At 46.6% G+C, this 14970-nt stretch overlaps 2 protein-coding genes across 4 annotated transcripts in view; one reads left to right on the forward strand and one right to left on the reverse strand.

Annotated features, from left to right (window-relative positions):
* Positions 1 to 14970, reverse strand: part of Chst11 (carbohydrate sulfotransferase 11) — a 194611-nt gene that overhangs the window by 77069 nt on the left and 102572 nt on the right. The window lies entirely within an intron of this gene.
* On the forward strand, positions 7381 to 8068 carry LOC125359236 (60S ribosomal protein L27a-like). The gene is made up of 2 exons (XM_048356865.1): positions 7381 to 7551; positions 7767 to 8068. Exons 1-2 carry the CDS (start codon positions 7381 to 7383, stop codon positions 8013 to 8015), a joined length of 420 nt encoding a protein of 139 aa, XP_048212822.1. The 3' UTR covers positions 8016 to 8068.

Here is a 14970-nt window from a genome sequence, read left to right on the forward strand (position 1 = left end):
TGCCTGTGACAGCCTTAATCACAGCTGCCAAAGTTGGAAGCAACCAAGATGTCCTGGGTAGGCAAGAGGATTAAGAAACTATGATATGTCCAGGCAGTGGAATAGTATTCAGCCCTAACAAGAAATGAGCAATCAAGCCAGGAAAGAAAAAATGAAAGGAAACCATCCAAGTGTAAGGATGTTACCGGGGCAACCATGGTCCAAGTTACCCAAGAGACAGCAGGGATGAACAGGTGGTGCCCAGAGAACGTGGGTGAGGGAGCAGTGAAACTTCTGTACTATAATGGTGGACACTTGTCATTATATACTTAGCCAAACCACACAGAATATGTACAACCAAGAGCAAGTCCTAAGTTGGGTATGGTGCCGTATGCCTGTAATCCCAGTACTTAGAAGGCAGAGGCAAGAGGATCACAAGTTCAAGGCCAATGCTACATAGAGAGATTGTATCTCAAAACCCCGTGGGCTTCCTCAGGTGATGGTGATTGATCAGTCGTCACAAACATCCCACTGATACTCTAGAGAGGCTGTGTGTGTCCGGGGATACAGGTTGAAGAATGAGAAATCACTGTACTCGATTTTGGTAAGAATTTAAACCTGCACCAAAATAAACAAGTAAATGAAAAAGCCAACAGTCTATTGAAAAAAAATCTCCTATAGAAACAGCCCAGGTGCCTTACCATAGATGAATGGATTAAAAAAGAAAAATGGGGTACCAATCAATACACAATGGAATTTTACACAGCCATTAGAAAGAATATTATTTGCAAGGAAATGGGTGGACCTAGAACAAATCATGGTAAGTGAGGTAAGCCAAACTCAGAGAGACATCTGATGCACATGGGTAGAGACAGGAGAGGAAAACTGGGAGAGAGCAAGGGAAGAGGTGGTCCAAAAAAGAGATGTCCTCTTTATCTGACTTACGTAACTGTAACCCCTTCGCACATCATCTTTATCATAACAAAAAACAAATAATTAAAAACATTCAGAAAAATCCAGGGAAAACGAGTCCTTCCCTGAAGAGTCTCCCAGGAAGAATTCTTATTTGCATCTGCAATTGGTTTTTGACTACCCATTGGGGACTGTGCAGGCCAGACACAGTGATGCAGAAAAATGTCACCGTGTGTATACACTTCCCCAACGTATAGACCCCCTTCACCACCAAGTCTCATAGGCCGCCCCCTGGCTCAGGGGTTCCCTGAATGCCCTCTTTGAGATTCACATGAATAGACAAAAGTTCTGGTCTTTGAAAAAGAAGTTGTTAGTGACATAATTGTAAGACGGAGGGTTGGTGAGAGTGAATTGTACAGAAGGTTTTATGTTTTACGAAAGCTTTTCTTATTAAATCTCTAATAAAAACCTCCCCCAAAATAACTCCTACTAATTTGGGAGAAGGCTGCTCATAATTAGCAGGAGACCCAAAATGCAGAATATTTCTTTAAAAATGCTTAAAAAAAAAAAAACTTGAAGTCCACACAGTCAACAAGACTCACAGCTAAGAAAGAGCCTGTGTCTTTCACAAACAAACAAACAGGGACTCGGTGTCTTAAGCCGGTGTCCTTAAGAAAGTTCAACAGGCTGCTTGTTGTATGCTTGGAGGAGCCCAGGAATCTTACTGAGCCTCTGTTTCTTCCTTCGAAAGGAAGCAAGCTCAAGGCAGGGCCTGGGTCGTCTCCAGATACCACCCGCTCTGCCAGATTCATCTTTTCTAATTATGTTCACACTATTAATTAGCATCACAAATCCCTTCTTGGTGGAGAACTTAGAGGAAATGTTATGGATTCTAAATTAGCAGGGTTCAAGTTAATGAGTTTTACTGTCTTCCAGGCAGATTTGGAGATGAGAAAGAAGATGGGAAACTAAATGAGATCTCACCGTGCTTGATCTCACAATGCTTGCTCTGACACCAAATTACAGGGTCACATGACCTTCAACTCCCTGGGCGTCTCCTGTACAAAATCCTTTGAAGGCAATTCAGGTGAGCGAGAGTGGTCTATTTGTGTAACAGTTAGACAGAACCAGGAGGGCCATTAATACCAGGTGCTAACTCAGGGAAGAATGTCTCCAGTTTTTCATCTTGGGGGAAGATCATTCTCATGGGGTCAAGAAGTTCTATGTCACTGCTTAGTGACACAGTCAAATTTGATGACTTCCAAAGCTGACTTGATTCATTACCGGGCATTAGGACCTGAGCTCCTAGGAGTACTGGCACAAAGGTGTATGTAATAAAGTAGGACTGACATACTCTGAGAAGAAAAGACTAGCTAGGTGCTGGTGACTCACACCTCTAATCCTAGCCACTTGGGAGGCTGAGATCTGAGGATCACAGCCAGAAGCTAGCCCGGGAGGGAGAAGACCATGAGATTCTTATCTCCAATTAACCACCAAAGAGCCAGAAGTGGAGCTGGGACTCAAGTGGTAGAGTGTTAGCCTTGAGCAAAAAAAAAGCTCAGGGACAGTGCCCAGGCCCTGAGTTCTAGCCCCAGTACCTGCACACAAAAAGAAAAGAGAAGGAAGACAAGACACTAGGTAGGTAGGTGCCTGTATGGAGGACAGGAAGTGACTGAGGTAAGCCAGAAGAAAGGCTCACCAGAAACCAGCCCTGCCAGCCCCTCCACACCAGCCTCTAGAACTGCGAGGAAACACAACACACATCCGCTGTCTAGGCCACCGAGTCTGCAGCATCTTGTCCTGGCAGTCAGAGCTGAGTGACGACACCTGGGGAAAATGTCACCGCAGTGGGAACAGAAAGGAAGCACAGGCTGGCGTCGGCTTCTGTGTTGGTAGTTTTTTTTTTTTTTTTTTAGCTTGCTTATACCCTTGGATTCCCATCCTGGCCATGGAAGGCAAATAGGATTAGTATATCGTCATGCCATGAGTGGTTTACTGTGTTCAACGTGTTCACTCGTTCTCTCTCTGCTTCATTCATTCATCTGATAACCTGGTGGCCAAGCACCTATACTAGCCCACACATTCACTTATTCAACAAAAATATGTCAAGGGTCACACTTGCAGCTCTCCACAGATCAGAGTCCCTCCATCCCCATGTCTATTAACGACACCATATGCAACATCTGGGAGTTCTGAATGGGATTCAGAGACCACCCACCGTCAGTCTCTAGAGACCTGACCAGCACCAGAGAGCCCAGCCCTTCCATCTCAGTCTTCCTTGCTGCACGATCTGCTTAATACCTATTGTTTGAAACCATCTCCTCCTTTTTCTTCTCGTGCCAATTATGCGCTGACCTCTTTTTAAACCTCAAAATTGAGGTTTGCATGTAATTGCTCTCTGACAATTCCCCTAGTATGGGCGGGAGAGCGGAGGGGAGTGCATCTTAATGAGATGCAGCATGGCTCAGCGCAATGATTTCGTTCATCAAAATCAGTCTGCAATTCCGCCTGGCAATTAATTCATTTCCCATCCATCTTCCCTAGATAGAAGAAGCCGCAGGTTTCACTCCTCCAGCCGGGGAACATTGACAAGTGAATTCTGTGTTCCTCGGTAGCACCATTCACCGAGGACTTCCTGCTCATTTGCCGTGTTCAGAATGGGGTGGCCTGGGAGGACTGTAGAGGCACTGGTGCTGAGACACATCTGGCAGTCAAGGGAGGCTCTGAGAGGCAGATATATCCCTCACATCTCCAAATAAGACGGGAGAAGTTGACATGAAATGACCCTTTCTCGATTTCATAATGCAGTGCACCAACAGCAGCACAGGGCAGTCAGCAACCATTATCTTAAATCATGTGCCTAGACATAGGTGGTCAGGATCAGAAAACACCACGTACCTGCCAGGACCTGTACTCTACAGTGTACAGACGGCTCTGCCTCACCACCTCCAGGGGGAGGCATTGGTAGTTCTATTTTTACAGGGAAGGCACCTGAGTCTCTGGAACCTTTTCTACTAGCCGAACACCACTCCTGAGGCTGAACTTTGAGCACAATACTTCTGGGTTCCCAGCATGGTTTCAAGCAGGACCACCTATAGACACCTGTGGCCACGCCCACTCATTTACATACCATCCTCCCTGTTCTCATTCCACAAGGGTAGGAGCCACGGCAGAGGTAAAATATTTACTGTGTGACCCAGTACAGAGAACATTTGCCGACCTAGGGATTGGAGACAAATGCACAGACTGAGCTTTGCATGCTATGTAGCTTAGGTTGCTATATAGTTCAAGATAGTCTACAGTTCAAGATGATCCTCTTGCCTCTGCCTTGTGAGTATTGGGATTACAGCAAACGACAGACCTTGAATCCCTCAGCTTCCCCTTGGGCGTGGAACCTTGGACATGGAGGAGAGATGCTTAGTACCCACTTAAAATGGCATGCGCACGCATGAGCTTCCTGTTGCTGCTATCACAAATCACCAGGAACTCAGCAGCTCAAGGCAACACAGATTTACTCAGTCATACTTTCTGGAGGTCACAGTGCTAAAGCCAAGGTGAGGCTCTCAGGGAAAGTTCATTCTGTGCCTTTTCAAACATTACAGGCCACTTAAACTCCCTGGCTCCATCACTGCATCGTCAACACCCATATCCATTTGCCCATCATCAAACGCATCTCTTTTTCTGGCTCTGATAGTCTTGCCTGACACCCCCCACCCTCCGCCCTCAGAGTCATATTCACACTAGGTCCACCCAGATAACCCAGGGGATCTTCCCATCTCAAAACTCTTGAGTCCTGGCTGCCCCAGTCCTTGGTGTCACACAGGTAACACAAAGGTTGTGGGGATGAGAGTATAGACACGACTTGAGGTAACATTCTGCCTCCCATAGTTACAGAGGCCAATAACTATAGGCCTGGAATTTTGAATGACCTCAGCCAAGGTCATTGCACTAGAAGGCCATCCATGCACCAGAGAAGAAAAATGAACATTTATGTCTCATTTAAAAAAACAACAATAACTGGGTTAGTAGCCCAGGCCACATGAGCTCATCTTTGAGGCTGGCTTTGCTTATATTCCCCAAAAGATTGTCTGTACTTTGATAAGGGCACTTCACCAACAGGTGGCTGTAGTCTGGGTGGATTCCCCACAATCCCATTCTGTCAAAACGAGAAGGAAAGGGAAGTGGCATGACCTTCTGAGATTTGTACTGCAAACAGACAACAGCCCTGAAAAAGACAAGTAGGGAACTGGTGGCTTATGCCTGTAAAATGCTAGCTACTCAGGAGCCTGAGATCTGAGGATTGAAGTTTGCAGGCATCCTAGGCAAAAAAAAAAAAAAAAAAATACAACTCCATGATAGTCTTATCTCAACCAGCAAAAAGCCAGAAGTGGCAGTATGGCTCAAGTGGTAAAGCACCAGCCTTATGCAAAAAAGCCAAACAAAAGAATAATGACCTGAGTTAAAGCCTCAGTCTGTCTGTCTGTCTGTCTGTCTGTCTGTCTCTCTCTCTCTCTCTCTCTCGCATACACACACATACACACACACACACACACACACACACACCACACACTGCTACTACTGCTACAACTATTACTGCTACTGCTGCTACTACTACTAATGATAATAATAATTATGAGCAGGGTTTTTTAGACTCAAGAAAGACTATGGCCTCTCACACGAATCAGATAACAAATGGCAGCAATTTGCTAGGGCTTATCTCAAGGAGATACTTATCATTTCTTTGATTCACTTATGTGGTAATATCCTGTGAAGGAAATCTGATTATTAATCTAACCCAACGGGCTCTCCTTTTCCCTGCTCCCGGTCTTTATTTCAAGATTATCTAGGCCCAAATCCCAATAATTTATTTTGTTTTCTTTTTTGAAGCCAAAGGAGGGGGAAAAAAGAGAAAATAACACATGCCAGTCCCTGATAAAACAATGAATGTTTTTCCTGCTCAAGAAAAATAACACTTGACTCTGGGCGAGTAAAGTTCAAAAAAATGTATTAATTGGTGGGGGATTTTGCTTCTTATTCTGAGAAAGGCTGGCGAATGAGTTTTCATGTGACAAGAGCCAAAAATCAAGGCATCTCTTGGTCCGTAGCAGGCAGGTGGTTTGGGAAGGCTATTTATCGATCAGCCCCAGGATGTGGATGGAGCTTCTCTGTGGTTTCTATTTCTCTTTCAATCCCTTTTCCCCACGACCATGAATAATTGGATGTCAGCTGCTTGTGAACTTCCCTCGTGCCTGCCAATTCCTTTAAGAACCCACACTTCTTTCCAGGCATCAGCTCATTTATCCTGTCAAATGAAAGGAAATCCACCCAGAGCCCAGGCTGAGATTCTGAATGAAGATGAACTGTTCCATGTTTGTGAGTCCCAAGGGTAGGAAGTGGAAGGAGGTGGAGGGGGGGGGGAGAGCAGGGGCCAGGCTTGGTGTGGGGGGGGAGGGGCATCTGCGAGCTACTGCATGTGGTAACAAACTACCTTTGAGAGACATGTCTCAGGGCAGCCTTCAAACTCCCACATTTTCAAATGTCACTCTGGCATGCCACCTCCCTAGGCAATGTGATGAGATTTTCAAGCAGCCGCTTCAGACTGGAATGAAGTTTCTCTGGGAATGACAATTAGAGAATCACAAAGCTGTCGCACAGGGTGCATGGCTACGCTCTCTTGTTAAGCTCAGAGAGAGGCTTTCTCCAATTCAAATCTGTCCTTCTGCAAAGACTCTGTGGTGCTTGTCAGTGAGAAATCACAGCATTCCATCTGGACACGCCATGGGCTTAGGGTGAGGTTTATTTCTTCTTAGTGTGTGTGTGTGTGTGTGTGTGTGTGTGTGTGTGTGTGTGTGAGTGTGTGTGTGTGTTAAACTCAGGGCCTGAGAGCTTTCCTTTAGCCTTCTCTCTCAAGGCTGGTGCTCTACCACTTGAGCCACAGCTCTACTTCCAGCTTTTTGCTGGTTAATTGGAGATAAAAGTCTCCAGCCTGGGCTGGCTTCAAAACTCGATCCTCAGATTTCTGCCTCCTGGGTATCTAGGATTACAAATGCAAGCCACCAGTAAATGGCTTAAAAAAAAAAATCTTTACCAGCGCAACAAATGGTGGAGGTGGGTTAACCCTGTCCTCTCTTCCTTTCTGCCAGCATCCTCCAGGGGTCTATAACAAGGCTGTGGCACCAGAACTTGTGGCCAAGATACCCAGGTCTGTATGGCCGGTCTCAAGAATGGGCAGTCCCCCACTCCAGCCTCCCCCAGCTAGATCCCTACTGGGGTTGAGATACCTATTTGGCTGGCTTGTGCTTCTTGTTAATTACCAGAGACCCAGAACCACCCCCTGCCTTTTGGAACACACATTCTTAGTTTCAGAGTATGGAAAATGGCAGTCAGTCTCCACTGAGCTGGGAACGTGAGCCCGGTGGCGTGTGAGAATAGACCTCTGCAGACAAAACAAACAAATACCAAAATACCTCTTTGGTCTCAGCTGCCAACATGCCATCCAGACTGAGGAAGACCCGGAACGGCCGCATCGGCAAGCACCAGAAGCACCCAGGAGGATGCGGTAATGCTGGTGGCATGCATCAGCACAAGATCAACTTTGACAAATATCACCCAGGTTACTTTGGGAAAGTTGGTATGAGGCATTACAACTTAAAGAAGAACCAGAGCTTTTTTTTTTTTGGCCAGTCCTGGGCCTTGGACTCAGGGCCTGAGCACTGTCCCTGGCTTCTTCCCGCTCAAGGCTAGCACTCTGCCACTTGAGCCACAGCGCTGCTTCTGGCCGTTTTCTGTATATGTGGTGCTGGGGAATCGAACCTAGGGCCTCGTGTATCCGAGGCAGGCACTCTTGCCACTAGGCTATATCCCCAGCCCAGAACCAGAGCTTTTGTCCAACTGTTAACCTTGATAACTTGTGGACCTTGGTCAGCGAGCAGACACGGGTGAATGCTGCCAAAAACAAGACTGCAGTTGCTCCCATCATTGGTGTGGTTCGATCGGGCTACTACAAAGTTCTGGAGAAAGGAAAGCTCCCCAAGCAGCCTGTCATCGTGAAAGCCAAATTCTTCAGCAGAAGAGCTGAGGAGAAGATTAAGAGTGTTGGGGGCGCCTGTGTCTTGGTGGCTTGAAACTACACAGAGGAAGCTCATTAAATGCTTACATTCTTTAAAAAAAAAACACACACAAAACACAAGCATGGAGAAGAATCGCATTTTGCAGCCAGCCTGGGCAGGAAGGTTAGTTAAGACCAACCCTCAGCCCCTTAGCTGGACACAGTGATATGCGCCTGCCATCCCAAGCTGAGGCTGAGATTGGGAGGGCGACAGTGTCAAGCCAGTCTGGGCAGAAAAGACTCAGTCTCCATGGATGAAAGCCAGAAGTGATTGTGTGTGCCTGTGATCAGCAAGGATGGGTAACTTCGAACAGGGGGACCATGGCTCAGACACACATCTAACTAACATGCACGAAGTCTGAGAACCTGGATAACATACCCAGCAGAGAGACAGATGGACAGACAGACTTTCCTGCGATGATGAAATGGAGATATAAATGACTGGCAGGTTTCAAATGCAGCCCTTCTCCAGGGTCTTTACTCACACTTTCTGCAAGGGTATTTTAACTGGGGGAGGGGAGGCATTATTGGCCTGGAGTGGCAATGTACTCTTGAAGGCACTGAGTCCTCCCCTGGGCCCTAGGAAACTTGAGCTTCTGGGGGTGCGAAGCCTGGTCTCTCTCCCCCAAAGCCCCACAAGCTAAGCTCACAAGGGTGACAGGAAGCAACAGCTTCATCCCGCCTGTCATCTCTTTGGCAGTCAGCTTGGAGGGCCACCAGGAGTCTGAGACACTTAGACACAGCTTCTAGCTTAGCATGGGCTCACGGCCTAGTGAGGTCATTGAGGATGAGTGCGCTACAGCTCCCAAATCAGGGAAACACGGGCGAGAAGTGGCGATGACTGACAGGTTCTAGATCCACAAGGCCCAACACGGCAGTGCACTGCCACAGGGAGCGACTGAGCATTTTCCTTACAGTCAGTCCCAGCTGAGCTGGTGTCCCGAGGATCAAACGGGCTCAGAGACTCCAATTGAAAATGCGGAACAAGAACATTACATAGCTGAACTTTTTTTTTTCCCCAATGACTTGCCATATAGAAATGATTATATTTTGGAAATGTTGAGTTAAATATTAAAACGTGATGTCACCTGTTTTGTTTTTGTTTGTGAAGCCATCAGAACATTTCAAATCATACATGCGGTTTACCTTCTATTGCTACTAGGTGATAGCATTCTAGAAGGGCATGTAACCTGAGCTGGGGGTGGGGAGAAAAATCAGGGAGAGCTTCTCAGGGGAGGATTCTTCTGAATAAATGAAAGGAAAAAAAAAAAAGAAATCTGCAACCAATCTCAGCTTGCTGCAAACCTAGAACCCTTTGCATCCTCGAGTGTAATCCTTAATAATTAGACTATTGGCATTTTATTTCCATCTTACAAACAAGGGCTTCAAAGCTATAAAACGTTGGTCTGTTTACCTGAGGTCTACAGGAAGCCGTGTGGGGTTGAGCTGAACACCATACACCCAGCTCCCCGTAAGACCCCGAGAGAGGTACTGGCATTCTCTCCCCACCTCATCGCTTCTCCTATGATCCTGACCATAAGCCAGTGCTTTTTGCCTTCGCTCGTCCATCTGACAAGGTCAAAATCCAGTTGTCCAAAGAGCTACTTGAGTTGTGTAATTTACAGGGGGGGAAAAAAAATCAAATTATGTAGAGGCCTCTTATAATTGAGGGTAATTCAGGAAATAACTTTTGGGAAATGGCAGTTTGCACAGCTGTGTTAACATTTGGCAATTGCTGAAGTCATTCTGTCACCCAATGCCCTTCTCCTGTTGAAAGCTGTCAGATTATAGTCACCCCAACTGACATAGACGGACCTCATTAATGCCACACACTTCCTCGCCACCTTCGAATCCATTGGGTCAAATTAGACTTTCTTCCTGAAACTTCTGTCTCTGAAACTGAATAACTGCCCGTTCAGAAAGCTGGAGTTCAAACTTGGATCCATGAATGAACTCAACAACGGCTGGTTAATATCTGCCTCTCATTGAGCCTCTTCCTGGAGTGCTTACAAAAAGATCAGACCTGTAACAGACACGACCAAAGGAAATTTTCAAACCATAAAACCGCCTTCTAGGATGCTTGTAGGGTAGGCACATGCAGAGGCTCACGGGGCCTTATAAACTGGTAGATCAAGCTTACCGTTCATCAGAGACCATCAGACACATAATGGAAACCAAAATGGTCATACACCTGGGCTGGGATGACCCATAGCCTTCACCTAGCCCGTCTTCTCCTATGACCCAAATGGCATCTCCCTCTTGCATCACCATCTGTCCTGGATCTATGGGAAATTCGACCAGTACCGTGCTCTGACTCAAGTTAATGGCGCCATAGCAAAAGAAAACTAAACAAAAAAAAGACAGCTTGCTGTCCCTGGCTTTTGCAATGAAGCTGGCTGGTCTATTGTCCTTCACAATGAATAATGGAGCATCCTCATAAACATGGTGCAGGAAGAGCAAGTGAATGTAATATTCCTCTTGGCCAGCCAGCTGCTGTCTGGGCGGCTCGGTCAGTAGTATCTTTGCACAAGGAGCCAGCAGCCTACAATGAAATCAATGAATCGCTCTTTGGCTGGTAGTCAGCTGTTGGGTCAAAGCAAGATAATTAGAGGGACTCATCATTTACCAGGTGGTTGGTAATGAAGGGATAAATTGACCAGAGTCAGAATGGAACAACGGCTGTTCTTTCTTGACTTCCCCAGCGTCTTTCCTCCCAAGCAGTAACTGGACAATCCTTCCTCTTCCTTTTGTGAGATTCTAAAGGGCCCATCTGATGCCCAGCCTGAAATCAGTTTGGGTTCTCCACTTCACAGGATCAAGGGGGGCAGCCTGAGTGATCCTTTCATAGGGCTAGTCCCCAATATATTGTCTGGAAAACTCAGCTTCCGGTTTGCGACAAAATGCTGATCAAACATCCAACCCTCGGGGCAGGAGCCTCACAAACCTGCAGAAAGATAAGTAATCTTGGGTCCTTCCTATGAAAAGAGTGGAGCTACAAGGAACAATTTCAGTACATGGGCTTTGTGCTGCTTTTCAAGGAATGCACAGAGAATAAGGATCGAATTGAAAATGATTGAAACAGCGGGGTCCTTACAACGCCTTCAACTCAAGGCTTCTGAGCTTTGGCAGGTCATGAGAACCACCTAGGAAGCACAAGAAAATAGCAACACACTGTCTACATCCTAGGCTAATAAAATGAATCTCCAGGGCTCTAAGAAGTTGTAGGTTTGTTTTTGTTTTTAAAGCTCTCTGGTAAATCTCACTTTCAAAATGGTGATGTGAAAGTCCAAAGTGGAACTTACTTGCAAAGAGAAGATCTGAGTTAACAAGCAGCCCAGATTTCCATCTGTTCAGAGCTGTTCAGGAGTCAAACACAGTCTCCTGGAAGCCCCTGGAGCCTACCAACCCTTCACCATCACACTCTCCACAAGCAGGAAGAGCCAAGCTGCTGGTACAAACCACTTCTCCTGGTCCAGCATACCCTGACTTCAGCGTGCGTGAAAGTCACCAACCTCAAAATAGGATTTGGGGGTGGAGTGAGGAGGGAATTCCTGCTTAGCCTGCCTCCAGCCCCCCAGAGGCAAAGGTCTCTTACTGCTCGAACCAAACATCAAGCTCAGTAAGCTACAAATATGTCTGAAGCTACCTCTGGACATCCATTGTTCACTGGGAATCCTATCCCATGCCCTCCCTGGGCCGGCAGGGCTCTCTGTGGGTTTCACAACCAGTCAGGAGCGCACCCCAGGCCTCAGCCTGAGTCACCAGGCAACTTTTTCCACTTGGCAAAGAACTGCTAGGCTCTCATCCTCCCACAGTTTAGCGTTAGAGGGGTCAGGCTCTAGCATCAGGAAGCTGCATGATCTTGTCAGATTGCTCAATCTCTATAAGCGTCTGTGAGCCTACCTGGAAAATGGGGCTATGGAAAAATGACACTTCCTTGGGGTTGTTGTAAAGACTCCATGAGGGGCTGGGATGTAACCCAAAGGGAGTGATGGCATTTGCTCAGCAGAGGGCTCTGGGTTCCATCCTCAGCCCAATAGAGACAGAGCAATGAGACATGTTTGAAAATGCCTATAAGTCACAGGCAATGCATTACAAGTTCAGTGAGTAGTTACTGTTCCTTCTTTCTTCTTTTGTCCCTCCCTTCTCTGTTCCCTGCTTCCCTTCCCTTCTCTCCACTCTTCTTCCTGAACCCTAGTTGGCAGCATTGGAAGTTTGCTTTAGCACACTGAAGGAGCAATCACTATGGGATCATCACTGAGCTAGTGAGGTGGCCTCGAGGTTCCAGTCACTCTCATTTTTCCCTCCTTACTGATTTTATTTGGCTTCTTTTTGATCCCCAAACAGATCATCCAGCATATCACTGGACCCCCTACTTGGTCTAATTGGGGAAGTCTTCCAAGAGCTGGCTCAGCCCTGCCCAGGGTGACCTCCTGAGTATATCATACAAGCAAGGCACATGCTAAAGAAAGACCGGAGCCGGGCAGGGCTGAACCACAAGAGTGATGCTACGAAGACTTCAGGAAAGCCACAAGAAGCCCAGGAGGCGGGCGAGGCGGGAGGACAAGACGTCTCACCCTTGCTGGCATTTAAGGGCAATTACGCCCTATTAATGGCGGACAGTGAAGCTCTGCCCTGTGAGTCTGAGCTGAGTCCGGGCAGCCCACAGATGGTCGTGGCCCACAAATATGTGGTTGGCAACTCCCGAACTTTGGGTGACTCGATGCCAGCTGATCGGATCGGCAATTATGGTTTATTTTAGGTTCCGGAAGACAACAGAGAACCAGGAAAATTATAAGACATCAGAGTGCAGTTTTGCTAAGAATATCAACCACAAAGTTGGAGGTTGTTTGTATTGTTGTTGTTATTTTGTCTTTAAAATCCAATTGTTGTTTTAGTGGTGGGAGGTTTGTTGGGCACAAAAATAGAGACTAGAATCAGATTATAGCCCATTTTCCTAAGAGAGGGGTAATACCTACCACCACCATTGTTAAGGACAAAAACATCACAGAAATACCCCTGGATTTGTGGCTGTGATGAAGTTCAAGCCTCTTTCTCAGTAGCTCTCTGTGGCGTGGATAAGTAATATAAAATGATCAGCCTCAGTCTCCTGCTTTATCCACACACCATGGCTCTGGGCTCAATAGCTCGGCTGGTAGGAAAACCTGAGAAACAAGCCCAGCTCTAGCAGTAGCAAAGTCTATAAATTATCTCATGGACCCAAGTCTCCCTCCCACTCACCCTGTCTTCCTTCTCTCCTCTCAACCCCACAGTCCACCCCAGCCAGCACAGCTTCTCCAAAGAGTGCCACTTCAGGAGTTTGCGTGGGAATGGAACATAATCGCAGCTTGTAAAGGAAGCTAGCCCAAGGGGGAAAAATATCCTGAGACAACATCCCCAGGAAATGGGGCAAGATCGGTGCACCGACAATTTCCCTGGGCTAGCCACCATACTCAAGATGTCCTGGAAGAAGGGTAGTGACTCAGTGACTCACCCGCCCACGTCTCCAAGGACTCCGAGGGCTGCCTCTCCTCCCACCCCCCCCCCCCCCGCCCGTACTCCTCAAGTTCTAGGCCAGTGTTAAATGAGTCTTCCACGCAGACAGCACTCAAGCCACCACAAGGGGGAAATGATCTCGACCCAGGAGGGGGTCTCCCTCTCCTCTGACTGGATTACAAAGATACCCAGCAGGGTCCACCTTACGCGACCACTTTTGTACACCATCCAAGGAAAGATAACAAAAGTCAGCCACACAAAGGGCTGACTACAGGCCCTGTGCACTAGTTCATGCCTACTTGCATGCTTGGAGCCCAGTGTCATTCAGTAGGCACTTATAGCAAGAGAACCGGCGAATAAATAAATCCAGGAAGGCACAAACTCTGCACGTGTCACTATATGCCCCTGGCAAGGTGAATATTATTTATACTACATTATAAATGGAGGGACAGGAATCTCAGAGGGTTTGTGCAACCAGCTCCTAGTCACATAGCTGGGAAATGACACGGGGCTGCTACTCCAGGTTTGATCTTCTAATATCACAGCCACCCTCATGGTTATAAAAATGACAAATTACCCTTATATAGCTCTTGACATATCAGAACTATTTCATCCTCCCCACATTCAGGAGAGATTCTCTGATGGGGAAAAAAATCCTTCTTACAGAGAAGTCTCATGTTTTCCAGAATGTACAGTGAGACAGATGTGAAGGAAGAATTTGAACCTAGACTTCCACTCTTTCAAATAGTCACAGGTTTGTCGAGAGAGGGAACTTCTGTAATTAACCAAGCCTTGTATGGGGTATTGGGGACATAACAGTAACCAGGAAAGTCTCTGGACTTTCCAGCAGAGGGGGAAGCTATGTCAGCAATAGCCAGGAGATCCTAAATTGCCTATAACACAGGATAGCAACAATGAGTGAGTGGTTTACATCTGAGTGGTCTTTATGTGCTTCACCCTGCCTACCAAAAACCCTATGCATAGCCAAAGGCTGGGGCTGCCTTGGTCAACACAGCACTACCCCAAAAGCCAAGTGAAGGGAGGGTTAGGTGCTCATTAAAGGATGGACAGATACAGACACAGCAATATAAATATAGACAAAGCTAACAAGTGTTACTCAGCCACTAAGAATGAAACCACATTGTCTGCTGGAAAACAGATGGCACTGGAAGTCTTCATGCTAAGTGAAATAAGCCAGGCTCACAGAGACAGGTACCACATGTCTTTTCTCACTTGTAGAAGCTAGGAGGAACTAAAACTACAAAAAAAAAGCAACCAAAGACATGAAAGTAAAAGAGAGACTACCAGAGATTATAATGGGGGTGGTAGTGAATATGATCAATTGTGTTGTAAGTATATATGGAAATGTCATGATGAAACACCTTTCGTAATAAGCACCGAATTAAAAAACATATATTAGTGGAAGAAAAGGAAACAGCTGTCTCCTGGACATGAGGACGTGGAAGTCCAGGAAA

Source organism: Perognathus longimembris, chromosome 1, assembly GCF_023159225.1.
Source record: "Perognathus longimembris pacificus isolate PPM17 chromosome 1, ASM2315922v1, whole genome shotgun sequence".
Lineage (NCBI taxonomy): Eukaryota > Metazoa > Chordata > Mammalia > Rodentia > Heteromyidae > Perognathus > Perognathus longimembris.

What these genes read in the sequence shown, in the direction of transcription:
- LOC125359236 (XM_048356865.1), top strand. Translation starts at nt 7,381, where the DNA reads ATGCCATCCAGACTGAGGAAGACCCGGAACGGCCGCATCGGCAAGCAC. An exon ending in ATTACAACTTAAAGAAGAAC is followed by an intron (nt 7,552 to 7,766) that starts CAGAGCTTTTTT and finishes CCAGCCCAGAAC; the next exon opens with CAGAGCTTTTGTCCAACTGT.